The 17,577-nt window shown below is 40.3% G+C and overlaps 1 protein-coding gene across 3 annotated transcripts; it reads right to left on the bottom strand.

Moving 5' to 3' along the window:
• Window positions 1-721: 721 nt before the first annotated feature.
• Window positions 722-8,527, bottom strand: LOC110053160 (uncharacterized). 3 transcript variants are annotated; one of them, XM_020759360.2, is made up of 9 exons: window positions 8,377-8,527; window positions 7,387-7,670; window positions 6,650-6,748; window positions 6,150-6,269; window positions 5,593-5,670; window positions 4,577-4,781; window positions 4,218-4,340; window positions 3,461-3,595; window positions 722-1,767 (listed from the first exon to the last, which is right to left on the bottom strand). In XM_020759360.2, the coding sequence occupies exons 2-9, from the start codon at window positions 7,413-7,415 to the stop codon at window positions 1,450-1,452; spliced, it is 1,107 nt and encodes a 368-aa protein (XP_020615019.2). In that variant the 5' UTR covers window positions 7,416-7,670; window positions 8,377-8,527; the 3' UTR covers window positions 722-1,449. The 3 variants fall into 3 exon arrangements, with proteins under 3 accessions (XP_020615019.2, XP_020615020.2, XP_020615021.2); XM_020759361.2 differs by having other exon boundaries at window positions 6,622-6,748; window positions 7,387-8,527; XM_020759362.2 differs by having other exon boundaries at window positions 6,628-6,748; window positions 7,387-8,526.
• Between the last annotated feature and the right edge of the window lie 9,050 nt (window positions 8,528-17,577).

The following is a 17,577-nucleotide window of genomic DNA, read 5'->3' on the forward strand; positions in this document are numbered from 1 at the left end:
GAATCGAATGGCCTCCAGGTTGACCGCAACCGCAAGTTTTCCGAGCGTAGTTTTTCAACTCCTGCAATATTCGAGGCTACATCCAAGGTTTTCGGCTCAAGGGGCTGCTCTGATGACAAAAATTGACTTGACTTACCCAGCATTTTCTTTAAGATTTGTAGATTTCGCAGTTCAATTCTGCTTTTGCTGTAAGTTTTCATTCCAAGAGAAGCGACGCGCGAGTCAAGTTTGACAGTGGCGTGATTTTCCTGGACCAATCACAATTCTTTAGTACGCATAGCAACCAATGAGATTGCTTCAATTTGTATAGACAATAGATTACGTCAAATGGCTTTTTTTCGTGTTCGCCAAAGTGGGCAAAAGTCGGCTTTCGGGTTATGTGGAAAGATTTTGAAACAAAATAAAGCTTTATCTGTAGTAGTTTGTTTCGTTATTATATAAAACAAGTAGATTCCATGTTGCCGTGCGTCTGTTCAGTAATAGATCACAGAAGACGTCAAAATGTGGTAAGAACATCAGTGACACACTCAGCTATCGCCTCGTGTGCCACTTTTTTGTTCTTACCACATTTTGACGTCATCTGTGATCTATTACTGAACAGACGCACGGCAACATGGAATCTATTTGTTAAATAGATAACGAGTAGCGTCGCCAATCAGAGAACAGGCTGGTGTAGAACACTTTTAGATTTATACTAATACGTAACAAAAGTACGGCAACATGGAATATTTGTTAAGTTTAATCAATAATACCTTACAACAGACACACTTATGTAAAACGAATCCAACTGGCTACAAAAACGAGCTTGTAAACTTTACCGTAATGTCAGGTTAGAGATAAATCAGTCATTTCACTTGCAAGATAGCTCGACTTGATTTCTCGGAGACAAACCGTACCAACTTTAAAAGTATATTGTAATATTAACAAAGGTGTCCAAATAGTTATTAAAACAGGAATATACTGTAAACCGCTGGTTGCACTAATTTACTAAAAATTGCAAAATGTACAAATTTTAATTCTTTAAATCTCATTATTGCAGTAAACTAGCTATGTTGTGACGTCCTGACTAGAAAAAAAGCAGTGCGCAATGCACTAGCGCCCAGAGTTTCTCCAGCGAGAGATTAAGTATTGTATCACTCAAGTGTTTTCCAATAGTTATGGGCATCCAAGATAACTACCCTTAATTGTTATTAAAATGTCAGGTCAATTATTTTTCATTGTTGCTAAAGAGATTATAAGTGACATCGAAACAAGTGCCCTCGCCTGTCGCAATGTACAAATCAGTTCCTAACATTGACTACAAAAAAATGATGTCACCAAAACACAATTATAATGGCATTCTTTTGAACCTGTCGGCCCGATGTGGTTATAAATAGTCTTCACTACATTCTGAGTCCTAAAAAGTCGTGTACGAATATTAAGCAACATGCATGTGTGAAGTTAATTCTACTATTCTAGAGCAACTTCGCCTTTAATAATGATTCTTCCTCCTCCATCCATCAGACCAGGCCACAGATAATAAACCTTTTGATCCTGGCATCTGGCATCGAGTGCATCTTCCTGGGATTCCAAGATTTTGTGACACTCTCTCTTGTAAGTGAAGGTTTGATATTCAAGCCTCAGTGGTAGAACTTGAGTGACCATTCGCCACGTCAACTTGATGCAAGCCTTCAAGTAATCATCCAGGGCGCCTAGTAATTTCCCTGTTGGAGTAAGGTTGCAAGACCGCTCTGAGGATTTCATGCTGAGGATTTCATGCTTGACGTCCTAAACATAAACATCATTAGTGGTTTAGTAGTGAGAATTCAAGAGCATGGCCATGATCAAGCTCGAGCGCAGTATATATATCATAACATAGCGCGCGCGCTAGTCCTATCTAATTCCTATTGCGCCATCATGAACGAAATCTCTACGTACGCACGACCGTGCGTATATAAGATGACGCCAGCAATTTCAATTTAGCTGCAAAATTTCCGTTGGGTTTAGTGCAGGTTCCTTTTGTTTACGTTTCGGCAAACTGATTATTCTGAACAATCCAAACTCTACTTCGAGCCTCTGACTTTTCGGCAAGCTAAGATATTTACTTACTTCTGAGTATTTTGACTTTGTTTGTCTAACTTTTCATTGAGTATTTTTGCCTTTGCCTACATTTTCATTATAATTAATTCGAAGAAGCGAATTTTTCATTGACAATTTTAGAAACCAGCTTAGGCGTTTTCGTTCAACCGTTGCTCAACTTATTAAAGGCGTGTTAGGATCCTAACGACGTTTGTTTTCCTTCACCGTGCATTGTGAGAACTATGTAGTCAATCACAAATAAAACATGTTTTAGCGCCCAATTTGTTGTCGCCACGTTATAAAAGAACTGGTTCATGCTTTTAGCTGTGCGTATATCGAGTTATGAATGCACATGGCAAGTTTGGAGAGTACTCAAGAAGCTAGAGTTGCTCTCGGCTATCGCCTCGAGCAACTCTTACGCTTCTTTCGTGCTCTCCAAACTTCCCGCGTGCATCTATAACTCGATATACGCACGCTAAGGATGAATCAATTCTTTAATATATAATTATCAGTTCATATGATACCTGGGGGTGTACTCCCTTATGTGGGCTATATAGGCATGTGCAGCCTCAAAGGGTATGGCTTAGCCGCTTTGATAATAAATAGGTATCGAATTTTGGGTCAAGTCATAAACAGGGTAGGGAAAATAGCAGATTTTGGTCTTAAATAGGGTAAGGCGGCCGCGCACCCCCCCCCCCCACAAATTTCTCCGCCAGGACCCCTTCCCCCTTCCCCGCCCTGTACACCCCCGGAATACGATGAGACTTTGGGTACCATTAGGACATGTATCAAAACCAACTCTTAGCACTATGTCTGGTCACAATTCGAAAACCAATTGATACCATTTTGATGACAGTGTTTTCTGTTCACGTAGTGATTTATCAACTTGAAGTTGAGGTTGATAACTAGCAAATTCTTTAACTTGCCCGCCGACGTAACACTACAGTTTCTTTGCGTAAATAACTTTCTTGGTCGCAAACTTTGATGTCTCTATTGTAATCATTTAACTTATTTTTCCAAATGACGGCATTAAAAGTTGAAGATTATGTCCCGAGATGGCAGATTTGTTTTTTTTTTTTTTACATTTTTTGCATTTACATCGCTTTCTGGTGACTTCTCTATTGAGGTTTTGCCTTTAGGCGTCAGCTGCATGTAATTCAAGTGGAGCTGTGGTAGAAGACGGCTTTTTAAACAAAATCAGATAATTGTCTCATAATGACGTTTAAGAATCTTAAGTCAGTATAATTCGCGTCTACATCCTGTATCCTATTGTACAGATAGTTAGCGGGTTTTTAAGGTACAAGTTTACGACCTCTAGAACCCACCTGGCCCCAGAGGATTAAAAAAAACCACAAACACACACCCAGCCATACAAAAAAATATCATATTGTTAATGACTTACCATAAGGAAAATATCAGTGTCGATCTTTGGGGCCAATTCTTTGATAGCCAGCAACAACCCATCTACGACATCCCTGGGATATTCCGATCCCCTCCAACATAAAGGAACTTTAATAGTGGTTGGTTCATCGGTTCTCTGTTACAGAAAAGAAATGATGAGGATAACTACGTAATGCAGCACCAAAGCAGCCGTACTTTCGAATCATCGGCCTAATGGGGAGCTTGAAAGCAAACAAAAAGCCTTGTGATTAGACCCAATGGACCTGCAAATTATTATTTCTATTACACAAATTGTCTTACGTGGATAAATACCAAATTCTCCTGACCAAATTAAACAAAAATGAACCAGAAAGATAAAAAAAAAAAAAAAAAAATGAATGATAGAGGGGTCAAGAGATTATGATCTTGTCACGAATGATTGAGCAGGGGCGTAGCCAGGATTTTCCAAAGGTAGGGGGGGGGGGAGGACGTTGTCACATTGTGTCAAAGATAGGGTACTCGGCAGACTGTCATATCGTTTTCGCCACCCGTTGTAGGTTGTTTGCTTAGAAAAAGGCTTACAATAAGACGGGGTGGGGGTCACGGGCATCCCAGAAACCTCCCTCTAGCTACACCCCAGTTAAGGAAATAAATAAATCTAATGGATAAAATCACGCAGACGGTTATTCTCGCCAGAAAACTTGTTGCTCTACATACGTCAGAACTACAATTAATGCAAGAAATAAGTATTTTAGTGAGTGGTCGAGTGAAACTCTTACCTGTCGCTTTTGCTTAAAGCAATAATAGTCGATTTTTGGACCTTGGTCCACTACAAATTTCGATATTTCTTTGAAGGCGTCAGTCATGGCTGCTTTCATGGACAAAATATATTCGTAAACTACCTGTTAATAGAAAATGACATTCTTACAAGGACCATCAATGTACTGTACATGTACTATTAATGCAAGCGAGAATAGCATGAGTATCAAGCCTTCCTTTCGAAAAGCCTGCTGATACGTAGGCTGAGGCGAGAGTTTTCCTCTCGGATCATGATGTATTATTTGAACAATCTTGGCCCCGTTAAAGGGTGCCATAACGGCCACTCACAGACCTCACGCTACTAACAGAAAGCACTAACCTCTATCATCATAGAGGTAAATCTTTTGGCAGTTATATCCGTTTTCTCCCCGTATGCCTTTTGGATCATCATGCAGGTATCAATACGCTCATGACTTATAAAAGCCTTAAACTCCTGTTCCACCCTGGACTGTCTGTTTAAACTGAGGGTTTCTTCAATATGTCGTTGATCCTGCTTGGTTCGCATGTCACTGTAATGTGCCACTCTTTAAAAGAAAAGTGACGCAGTAACTGTGATAGCATTTACAACTACAGCTACCTTTAGCATGTGGGAAAGGGGAATGAACAAATTTGTGCATAATACAGAGGTTCGGTGGCCTTAGGGCTTGTGCCCTAGACTTAGGCTTGAGGGATTTGGTTTTGAGCCCTGGCCAAGGTTATTGTGTACTGCCTTTTCTCAAGACAGTTAACCCCTATATACAGTACCTCTTTAAGCACAGGTGCTCTAGTGACTACTGACGAATACATGCCACGAGTAACATCCTGATGGACTAGTATTCCGTCTAAGGGGAGTGGAAATACCTCTAGTCGCGCTTGATATTAGGGATTTGGTTTTGAACCCTGGCCGAGGTTGTTGTATTTTGCCTTTTCTCAAGACTGTTCTTTTAGCACAGGTGCTCTAGTCCCTACAGGCGAATACATGCCACGAGTAACACCCTGTTAGACTAGCATTCCGTCCAAGGGGAATGGAAATACCTCTAGTCGCGCTTGATATTACAAAAAAAAAAAAAAAAAAAAAAACTGGATAATCTTCACTTCTTCATAGACAACGAAGCTAAGGCAGTGCACTATCAACAGGATGACATCAAAATCGGCAATTTTGTTGTGTTTGTAGTAGCTTGAGAGGCCTAAAGGGGTAAAATTGGAACTGGGATTTCCCTGGGAAAATGAGATCCGGACCATTGAAAAAGTAGGAATGGGAATAGGATTTGGGCATAACAAGCTGGGAAATGGGACTAAGGTACAATTTGGGCTTAAAAATGAAATATATTCAAGAAATGATTCAATGACCCCTACCTTCTCATTAGTGACTCAATTTCCCTTTCTTTTGCTTCAAGATCTCTTTTACACTCTCTCAGTTCTTCCTCTAAATATCTGTGTATCAAATTATATATACCGAGTGTATAGCAGTCATCATTTGTAACTGCTAAAATATGTTGCATGTGGCATGCTTGTGAACTAGCTAGGTGTAGCTAAGCGCATTGAGCACTATAAACAACAACATTTGAATTTTTTTTTTTTTTTTTTTGCCTTGGAAGCATTATATATCATCTATACAATGTATTTTTCCTCGAGTAGAGGTTATGCTAAAAATTTATCCGCTTGTGGCACAAAACAGATTTCCTAATATTATAGAAGCTTGGTAATAGTGCAATAGTACTAGGAAAGGCTGGAAATATAGGTGGCTTGCTTCAGGAATAATGAATAATCCAAGGCTACAGCTAAGCCTGTCCGAAAAAACTTGGTACCATTGATGCCAAAAGTTTATTCCAAACCGGCTATCAGGTCGAATAACCATAAAACTTAAATCACATAGAAACTCAGAGTTTTAAGTATCTTCCAGTAGTGGGTACCTTACAGGTCTTGAATCAGCTGCTTCGACTTTGTCCTCAACATTCTTTTTGTCATCAACCTTGATCTCCTTTGAGCCAGATTCACTTCCTTCAACTTCTTCCGCTGATGGCCTCTCACTTCTGCAATGATAGATTGCCACCCAACTACTATAAGGTACTAGTAAAATTAGGTAAAAATGATAGGCAGTTATCATGTTTTAGCATAGAAGCACAGTTATCAGCGCATGACATTTTGCTCTCCAGTTGATAGATCAGTGGTAGTCTACCCAGTTGTTTGTTATGCACGACAGTCCATCAAGACGTTCGATTCCATTTATCTTGTATTTATGAATATTGTGCGAATCGCCACAAAAAGCTAATGGTAGTCGTTGTTGATATCTTCCTCATTTAAATGCCCGGTAATTAATATAATTATTCGACTACCAGCTGCATTTCACAAATTGTGTTATCATATTAATAAATTGAAATATACATGTACATGGTGATCAGGACGGGCTTACACGCCAAGTGTAGATGTTTTAGTGTTTTCACCCTTGCTTTCCATGAAAGTTGAGTGTTGCTGGCCATCTTCAGGCAATTCCTGCTCTTCCGTCTTTTCTCTAAAAAATTGAACAGTATTACGTGTGCTTTTTGATGAAATGCCTCGTTATTAACCAAGATCAGATTTTTTACAGAAGGAGGGCAGACCTTATATAAAATCGAATGTATCTTAGTATCTTCGTATTTGAGTTATCTATAGCGGCTAATCAAATCCCACCTAACCCTTACGTATGCGTTTCTATTTGGCAAGCATGTATCTTACTCGAGATGGAATTAAAATGATTGCCTGTTTCGTTTGTACAGGTAAAAATGAAACAAGAAGCAAGGAAGCGTCCCTCGGAACAATGCATTCGTGATTTAGTCCTTACTCAAATCTAACGCAGTCAGAAGTAAATTCTAAATAAGAGTGTACATACAAGAAATCTCTCTCTCGCTCTCTTTTTTCTTTTTTTTCTTTTTGTCTTGATATCAATATAACATTAAACAACTGGGAGGCGAGCGGTAAATTCACGAGAATGAAGCTGGCCGCTGTCTATTCCGTTTAGTTACATAACTGACAAATTTCCGCTTACTCGCTCGCTCCTTCAAAATCTACTTCTCAAACAGTACGGATGCAATACACCCCCAAAGAAGGAATAAATCAGTCGAACTCGACCAAAAAAAACCTATAAATACATTCAGTTCTATTTAAACTAACCTGTCTTGCAATTGTAGGCTGTGAAGCATATCCTCGCATTTCTTGATATGCGTTTTCAGTGCTTTTTCTTAAGTTACATGCACGCGGATTTCGGTTTTTATCTAATGTTTTGTTGAGTAGATCTCGGAACTCCTGAAATGTCCCATCACGTTGCATTTTCGTTGCTTTCCGTTTGTTTTTGTCCATTTTGAGCTCACACAGTATAACTCGTGTTAAATAGCAGATCAGTGCCAACATATTCGCAGAGCGAAGATCTCGGTCTGTTGCTATAAGCACGTTTTCCCCTGAAATTAGGAAGTAGATTGCGTTACCGGTTACCAAGTAAATGATCTACCTGTTTTGCTCTTCCGTTCTAAGAAAAGTAGAACACGAAACGCGTGACTTGACCTTGTTGATTCTAAGAATCGCGGCTGAAGGTAAACTAATCTTGAAGCTAAAGTATATTTTTTACAGTTTATATACTCTGTTCCAAAGGACCTTATCAAAAGTACCAATACTTTGTTAATTGCTTTCGTTTATGTTGTTGTTGATTTTTGGGGTATTTGATGTTTTTGGTCGGTATTACGCTTGGCCGCGTTAAACATTTCCTGATCGTTCGTTATCTGATAACCTTTCATTATTATATAAGGGGCGTCTAGTCCGATTCCAAGAAAGACAGGATGTTTTTGTAATTCGACCATCCAAAGTTCTCCGAGAATATTCTGCAGTGTTGCGCATGAGCAGCAAATCTACTGAACGCAACGCCACCCTGAGCGGTCATTCCGGAGAACGCTTTTAAATACTGCATATTAAGAGACTGTAAAGGTAATTTTCTTATTCGGCGCAAACGATAGGTTCTTCTTAAATTCAGTTTTAAGTTGGACTTTTACTTCTTCTTTTTACTGTTGTCATCTTGGTTCTTGGCTTTTCGCTTGGGCGATTCTTTGAAACTTGGATACTTGGCGGGTGACCAAGTTCCCAAGTCGAGGTGACTCTCTGGTCCAAATTTACCCGTTGGATGGACGATACGCGGGTCCTCGGGATCTATGGGCGGTGTTGCGTTCGGATGCAAGGGATTGACGAAGGCTGAGGAAGACATGACTTCGGTTGAACTCTGAGAATAAATGATCAGTGTTACATGTTGCTCGATCATATGTTTTTGCAAGCACCAATCAGGGGAATGGTATGAGAATCAGACCATGTCCTTGTAAGGTGTTGCATGTGATGTGAGATGATGCAACTGGTTTATGATTGGTCGGCGCGATCGGAAAATTACTGCCGCTCAGTGAAAGTGGGGTCTGGCCTCAGACTATAAAAGGAGCGCAGTCATTCCCGTGATGTCCTCGAGGAAGTTGAACGTTGAAGAGTTTGAAGAGATCGTTGAAGACATGCGAAAGGAACTGAACGCAGGATTGAGTTTTTTTTCTCTGAGAAAGCAGTCGAAGGCGAAAGACCTTTGTCTCACAGGCGATTTAATCTGGAGTTTGGTGTCGTCTCTTCTTTGTGCTATAGGCTTCAGAGACACCTGATTGACTGGGGAACCCGTGATCACCATCCTCACTTGTCGGACCTAGAGTTGACGCATCACCTACAATCTCCGACAAAAGTCTTGACACACCTTCCCACTTTTGCAATATCTGTCAGGGAGATTCATCAGTTTATCCCCTTCCCCCCAAATCAATGTTGTTTATCGCAATGAAGTCGTCATTGCCCGCTTACAACAATGTCGGGGAGGAAGTGGGTTCCCTATGCTAATGATGTCATTGGGTATTGTCCTAAAAATAACTTGCCAACGCATTTTCGTGCTATCAGATCCAGGTGTGCCAAGGACTTTTGTCGTGGATTGTAGCTAACACCGGCCCCTACATAATGACATTATGGAGAAATCCATAATCCCGTGGTTTTATTTCAAGGCAAATTATTCTTATTTCGGCTGATGGCAAAGAAAAAAAGAATACTTCATACTTATTTGTGACCTGAGAGAATAGGTTAAAGCATTACGGGAAAATACATTATTTTGGACAATGTTTTCTTGTTCAAACTGATATCTATACACAAATAACAACAACAACAACAAAAAATCACTGTCTTGAAAAAAATGTGTATCAATTTATGATAAAATCACATATACGGAAAATTATATTAGCTCTAAAGACAGAAACGTGAAAACTGAGTGAAAATGAGCTTATCCTCTTTCCCGGCAGAAGCCCCGATTTTGGTTACTCCTGTAACCAACGATTAACAGCGTGACAGAAAAATGGCGTTACAGCCGATTCTCGCCAAATTTGGACAGTGGGATGATCTCATCATTAATTTTCGTCACAGCCCCCCCCCCCCCCCCAACCCCCGCTCGGGAGAGTTTTATAAAGGTGGCTAATGAATAAGTTGCCAGTAATCGGACACCCGTGTTTGCACGAAGAACTCTGGGATCGTCAGGGGGCAAACATTGCTAGTCGCTAGAAGGAAATGTATGGCGAAAAGTTGTTTCGAGGTACAAGAAAACGATTTTTGAGAGAGATCAACGCTTTTTCGCCGTCGTTTTTATCGCAAATGGATTTGGGCAATGTTGATATGTGGAATATGTAAGTTTTTCTTTGAATAACCGTGAAATATGTGACAAAATCTACCGATAAACTCCGTTGTTTGCACGAGGTTTATTGTGAAATTTACATCGCATAATGGTCTGAAAATATTACAAAATTAATTAGGTATAAATCGAGACGGAGGAATAACCCAGTAAAGCCTTTTAAGTTGTGTACAGGCTACTTTTGGCTTATTTGAAAGCTCAGTCGTACAAATAATACTAGAAATAAGCCCGGTGGCGATCACTGTACTGTCAGGGGTTGATTTAATGACAAATGAGTCCGCGCGACTGATGCTGTGTGGCTACTGTGTTGCTCAAAGCCTTTGTTTTGCCTTTACAAGCACGTATTTCAGTGATTTTCCATTTCTATAACAGATAAAGGGTAGCTCCTTGCTCGACATAAAGGGAAGTAGTTCATTCTGCAATTTCGATTTGTGTTTTAGAGCTTCTTTTCTGTTTTAATATTTAACTTCTCGGAGGATCTTTTCTACCATTTGCTCCGGGTAGCCTCTCGAGATCAGGCGTGTATTGAAATTTTCAATATTCTCTTCAATGTATTTCACAATAAACCTCACGCAAGCAAAAGGGAGTTTATCGGTAAATTTTTTCACTTATTTCACGGTTATTCAAACAAAAACTTACATTTTCCATGTATCAAAATTGCCAAAATCCATTTGCGATAATACAACGGCGAAAAAGCGTTGATCTCTCTCTAAAACCATGTTTTTGGGCGTCGAAACAACTTTCCGCCATACATTTCCTTCTAGCGACTTGCAATGTTTGCCCCCTGACGATCCCAGAGTTCTTTTCGCAAACACGGGTATCCGATTACTAGCAACTCATTCATTAGTATGCAAGCCACCGTAATGGCGGTCGCCCTAGGCGAAATGTTTATCTGCTCAAAAATTGGGGCCAAATCTTCCGGAGATGGAAGTCAGGACATTTGTAAGTGTACAGAAAGTAATTTGGGACCAGTTGCTGGCTTCTAGGGCTGAAATTATCCAGAAGGAAGCTCTTTTAACTTGTACGTGAAGAAGACCACGCGGTGAACAAATTGAATAAATTATCGGCTCTTCGCCCTGTCTCGTTCTGTTCTTTTGGAACCCGCCGAGGTCATTTTTTCGTCTAAATCACCTAAGAAAAGTTCGAAAAAGACGCTCCCATTCAATTATTAGCTCTCGGGCAGTAATTCTGGATTTTTTTGACCAAAACCTCGGTTTGTGTTATGTTCGTGTTTTTCAGTTGCTATGGGCGACCGTCGCTTCCTCTGTTGCGTCAATCAAGAAAGGAAGAAACAAAAACTCTAATTAATTCTGGTTTTGTTCAATTTCGCTGACATTTTAACATGATGAAGCTGGATTGTTGAGGAATAGATTTAACTACTGCCGATGTGTGGTAGCTATTAACGCTAAAGTGATAAATCGCTTCAAAGTCAGGGTTTAGAAGAGATTTTTTCTTTTTTCTTTTGCAAAGCATGGGTTCCGCGTGATTTTGTAATCAGAGATTTTTGTCGACCCTGAAGGAAACAATATCCGGAAAAGGTCTGTTCATCGACGATTCAAACCAATATAAATTTATATATGTCCCGAGCTGAATTTCTAGTGGAAAAAATATATTTTCACGAGCGCTGGGTTTTTAATTTTTTTCCCGGCGAAAGTGTATGACAGGAATGATTATGTGTGACCTGACAAAAATAGGTTGAAACGTAATACTGGAAAACACATTATGCTTATGATATGTTTGTCTGTAGTTACGCTCAAAGGTCAAATTGCCAAAGAAATCAATTGTTGAGCAAATGTCTGGGGACGTCAAATATATGTGTGAAAGGAAATTGAAAGAAAAATTTGCTGTAAACTTCACATTTGCTACTATATTAGTTATATTGAAATGTGACAAACGTCAAGTTCACACACACTTTACGTAATATATCAAACACGAGACAGTGTTTCATCGCGATATCCAAACACCAAGAAGAGAGTCGAAAATACGACGCGCAGCGAGGTATTTTTGACGAAATTCGAGGTGTTTGGATAGCCGATGAAACACTGTCTCGAGTGTTTGATATATCTTCTCAATCGAAACAAAAACTAAGGAGTAAACGGAGAAGTAAAATCGTCAAAATCTATGCTAATTAAGACCTGGTATCCAAACCTCCTTCACGGTTGTGATTTTCCTTGTCTTAACTTGATGAATTATTAATGAGTTTGAGAATGTTAGTTCCCTGGTAAACATGAGCAAATACATTTTTGCGTCCATAGTCTGGCTCTTTAGCACTCTTCGTTTTCTATTTTGACCGTATTCTTTTAAAAAGTCTATCTATTTCCTTTATCTCGTTGTCTAGATGTCTAAATGGTGGGTGTGTGTGTGTGTTTTTTTTACGATATTCAAAATGTTAGTTAATGTTTTGTTGATGAAGAGTTATGGGTCCAAGTCACTGGGGTATTGTCATTTCCTGAGGGAATAAGGTGATCACTGAAAAGTTATCGCGATCTGTATCCATGAGCAGAATGTCCCCTTCTGTCGACACTGCCGCAGAGTGAACATGGATCTTTGCCCAACATAAACACATGCGGTGCAATAAGCCAGACATGACATTCGATGGGATCCAGCTGAAGTCTTGTAAAAATGTAAACATGTAAACAGTCACAAGAGAGGTCTACTTGCACCCTTTCTATGAACTACTGCATAGTATCACAGGTACTGTTACTCTCTCGACGGTCCGAGATGGCGCCACTCTGTTGTTACCGCTGTCAGACAGACAACACGCTGCCAAACAGAGACAGTGAAAGCCGAAATAACAGATGCAGCCAACTATTTGTAGAGGCAAAAACAAGGTTATGCCGATCCCGAGTAAAACCACAGCTGTAACGTCGTTGTGGATATTCTTGCAGCTATTTTTGTTCTCCTCCCGCAGTTCGGCGGTTCTGCAGTTTGCTCCAAAGTAAGCAAATGGCCATGAAAGGAAATGGAGAAACACTAGGAAAAGGCAAAAACAGCATTTAGAACCAATGTTCTCCATACTGGCGTCGTTAAACGAACTGAGCGCCCTTCGCTCGGGACTTCTTCCGGAAAATGTGAGCTATTTTTGTAGCGTGACATGTTATGTTGAGTGTGTGACTGCGAGATCTTGTACCACGATGTATGCTGGGATGTTGTGAGAGCTGAACCATGTGCACGGAGGTTGTGTTAAAACGTACGAAACTTGTGATCTAAAGTATAACTTTTTGAGATTGAAATTCAAGCCTGTAACAGATTTGAGTAAGGGGTGGGGGGAGGGGGGTTTTCGAATCATCTCGTTATCTCTAATTGGAGCATTGGTAGGGTGCAGGGTGCTTCGGTAGCCGAACGATTTACGGACCGAAAGCAATAGGGCAAACTTTACAGTCGTCAAATGCAGTCTAGTATATTACAGTGAAGTAGATAAACCCTACCAAGTCTCAGCTCGCACTTTCTTTCTTGCCTAGAAAGTATTATTAGTGGCCGGTAAAAGTTGTTCTGTTGAGAGAGTTTACCGTGAGTCTACTATCTAGCAAACATTTCATTTAATTATGGACTTTTTATTCACACCAGACTTCATTCATACTTTATACCCATTGAGAATGTGTTTCTCTTTGTTAAAGAAAGATCATGAAAATGTAGTAAGATTAACTAGGGCCAAAATCCTTCCAGAGAAGGGGCCAGTCGTAGCTAGTGGTGACATGACAACCTCGTTCCCAGGGTCTCTCTCCTCTGCCTCCCTTGGTCTTTGGAAGAAAGATCCTGTTTGCGGCTGGTTACGTGACCACCCAGACTCTGGGTGGTAAAAAAAAATCTGTTGGGCGAGAGGGTTGGCAGAGTGTTTTGATTGTTGCTGTGGCAAAGTTTGTGGGTTTAAAATCCTCGAGCAGTCGATGCTAAAAGCTACCCGCTTTATCGGGGTTTGTTATTGAAATTTGCCGTTGAAGAATGTTTCATTCTTTCTGCCGTCTCCAAAATATAGAAGACTTTCGTTCGCAAAGAAACTCGACAGCCGAATCGAGCTCAAACCTCTCGACGGTTAGCACATGTAAAACATCAGGTACCGAATGTCCCGAATCGAAGTGAAACCATTTAATCAGTCCCTTGAATCTTAGAATTCGGAGGTAATTTATTTTCTTCTTTGTGCGGTATTTTGAATGTTAAAAAGTATTTCTGTCACACGGCCGATTAGCCGAGTATTCTGACCTGAATTTGATGTACAGAAATGTAAACCGAGTTACAGTTTTGTCGACATAAGCCTACACTTATATTGTATTTCATTTGTATCAGGTTTATGTAAGTTTATATTTAGACATGTTTAACCACGGTTCCTTGGCATAGTCAAGAATTATATTTTGCAAAGTGGTAAATAAAACACCGCTTTATACAGCGAACAATGTGCCGTGAGGTTAATTTAGGCAACATGAAACAGCGAAATAGTTTTAAGCTTACTTCTTAGCAATTCAACCTGCTGGCGGAATTGAAATCAGAGTGATACCTCAATACGCTAAATATATGTATATTTTGTTTGACCTGTGTGGAGCTTAGAGTAAGACTAAGGATAGCGATGACCAGCGATTGCCTTTCTTTCGCTTCAGTTGAGATGGACGGAAAATATTCGTTGACTCCACCCCTGTGGAAAAGTTTGTGTCACAGGTAGTCACGTGACCAGCCGCAACCAGGGACTTTCTTCCAAAACAGGGAGGCAGAGGAGAGAGACCCTGGTAACGAGGTTGGTGACAGGAATCAATTCATTGAGCAGGTACACGTAGGTTTGTTATATACCTAGACTTTCACTCAACAAGACGAGCACTGTGATTGGTTGATTCTTGGTCACGTGCCCCTGCTCAAATTCAAATGTACTCCGACCGGGATACAATTGGGCAGTTGTTGCTCGCGCGCCGAATACAACAGCACATGATCAGTGCATGATTAAATTTAAAATGCCATGATCTTCAGCACGTGCTCACGTCAGCTTGATTGACGGGGGGTGGACCTGAGAACACCGCCAGTTTTCAGTTTCAACCAGCGATAATCGATAATGAACCCAGTGAGGCTAAAACAAAACGCTTTTCCAGATTATCAGACATTGTAATTTTTAAACGTTTAAGTAGTTGAAGCAAGTTTTCTAGATACCCTCGATGTATTGAGCTCTAACTGATATTCCCCAGTGTAAGAAAGATGTATTTACATTCGGTGGAGCTGAACTGTAAGTGAGAGCGACAAAGAATGCTCGCCGGTACCCATTTGTACACCTGGTACCGGCGAGCATTCTTTTGCACTGTGAGAGTAGAGTGTCTTTCCCAAGGACACAACACAATGTCCCCGGCCAGGGCTCTAACCCAGACTGCTCGATTCGGAGACGAGTGCCGTAATCATAAGACCACCGCACCTACCACAAATATTTTCCTATAGGTATGAAAAATTTGCACGTGTGCCGCCGTGGCATTAATTTAGTCTTTGGTTATAAGCGTATATTAGGTTTCAAAGTTGTAATGTATTTATCTCAGCCCTCGAACTTTTAAATGTTATTAGAAAATTTTCTATTTTTAAAAGACTGGAAATCTTGTAATTACCCCTACTTGTAGCCACCAGAGGTTGGCGCGCCTGCATTTGGTTAGGGAATTTGTTCCCATTTTTCCCCACCGAGTTTTTGAGTTTTTATATCAGGCGGTTGCAGCAAGCTTTACAGTCTAAGTATTAGTTATTTTGTTGTGTACTTAGTAAGTAGTATCTTATTTGAGCTATGTAACGTACTTTGTATACGATCGGCATCAAACACTCAGGCTCACAGTTCAAGCTGCACACCAATCCCTGTGTACGGTTCATGAATATAAATACAAACTGATATTAAGCATATATTTCTTAGTACATGTATAAGAAAAGTACACCCAGTCAAAGCATGTTTTCTTGCATGCGCCTTTCCTCAGCTTATAAGAGTTAGCATGCAATGAAGAGATGTATAGTTAGGTGGACATTTTGTTGCAGTAGGTAATGAATTGGCCAAGCAAATAGACTATCTATGTGTTTGTCTGTTGTTTTTTTCTTTTAATTTAATTATGCGAAGTAACTGACTGTACTGGTGTAACATCGCTGTAAATAAAGTAATTTTGTGTGTGTAGTACCCTTATGATTCATTGGTGTTTGTCCTCTTCACTGATTTTCATTTCAATCAGCAAGGCTTGGAAAATGTTGTGAAATGTTTATGCGACGATAGATGTACAGCTAGACGAGGACGGCTTTGAGAATCCTCTGTCCTTACTGCTGAGCGCAGCGACGGCCATGTACAAAATACTAACGCATTTTGATCGACGGGGTCTCATAACCGAAAAAAAATGCAGAAAAAAAAAAAAAAAAATAAGCAGAGAAAGAAAAAAACAAAAGCAGCCACCTTAATAAGAAAATGAAAAAAACAAAAAACAAAAAAAAAATCAGAAGAAAAGGAAATTAACAAAATGTAACTGCAACCATTACGTTTTGCTTCTTTAACATTTGCATCTAAGTTAAAAGTGCTGTGACAATGTAAGAAAATGTCATCGAGGATTTTTTTTTAGGATATGCAATATAAAAGCCGCATAAACGTAAAAGATGTCCTTGTCTAAAAAGTTTGGGTTTAAGTTCTAGAAATGGCTGTAGAAAACTTGTCATCACCGCTTGTTCCATTTAATCGGATTTTAACTGATTAAAAAATAAAACTGAACACGAAAACAAGGCGTCCCGAACCTATTCTGGCCGTAAAAATTGACCCATAAAGCTCTCGAAGACGTTTTCCTGCTTTTACATAAACTCATGAGACAAAACTGTTCAGTACTCAAAACGAAAGAGAAAAACTTGGTTTCTGGTTTCTTGAGAGAAACGCCAGTAACTCCGGACCGGAAGCGCAGAAAAATTGCTCGTGCCAGTCCTACTTGGCATCACGCACGACTTGCACGGCCCGTCTTTCCTTCTTCCAGCCGTTTTCCTCCCGCATAAAAGAGTTATCCTATGGAGTTAGCTTAAGCGGGAACGTGAGTATGTCTTTGCTCTAAAACATGATTAAATTTTCAGTTCGACATCCGGAAGTAGAAATATGCTTGTCAAGACCGAACGTGGAAGTCGAAATGTGCTTGTGTCCTAACAGAAGTGATTACTGTGACGTAATGCTGTCACGCATTCCACTATTTTTACACGTGACCTGATCACGCGCTTTGAGCAATGTTCGTTTCCGCTCCATATGCGCCACCAATATAAGTCAGGAGTGCTCACCGGAGCCGATATACAAAATATCCGCTCCGCAGGGCTTAGTGCGCTGGCTGGGATTCTTAAGCTTTGGCATGGAACTTGCTGGGAAGCCCGCTTCAAAACAATTGCTTGCTTACTGGTTTATACTCGGAAGCTTATCCTAGCTGGAAAATGCGCATTTCTGGCATGAATCTAGCTGGTAAATTTTAATGTGAGGTTTTCCCTGGTAGACTAGCTCCATTAACAGCCGCCACTCTGGAAAATTAGCCCCGGGAAATTAGCATGCACTCATCGACCGAAGGCATTTCGCGCGAAGAATGGACTCAGGGTGCCGCCTAGTGATATGATCACTTAGGATTCGTCTATCCAGGCATGCGCTGCGCCATATTACACAGCAGTTATATGACTCC

This window comes from Orbicella faveolata, unplaced genomic scaffold (assembly GCF_042242905.1).
Source record: "Orbicella faveolata isolate gen_17 unplaced genomic scaffold, um_ofav_v1 contig_48, whole genome shotgun sequence".
Classification (NCBI taxonomy): domain Eukaryota; kingdom Metazoa; phylum Cnidaria; class Anthozoa; order Scleractinia; family Merulinidae; genus Orbicella; species Orbicella faveolata.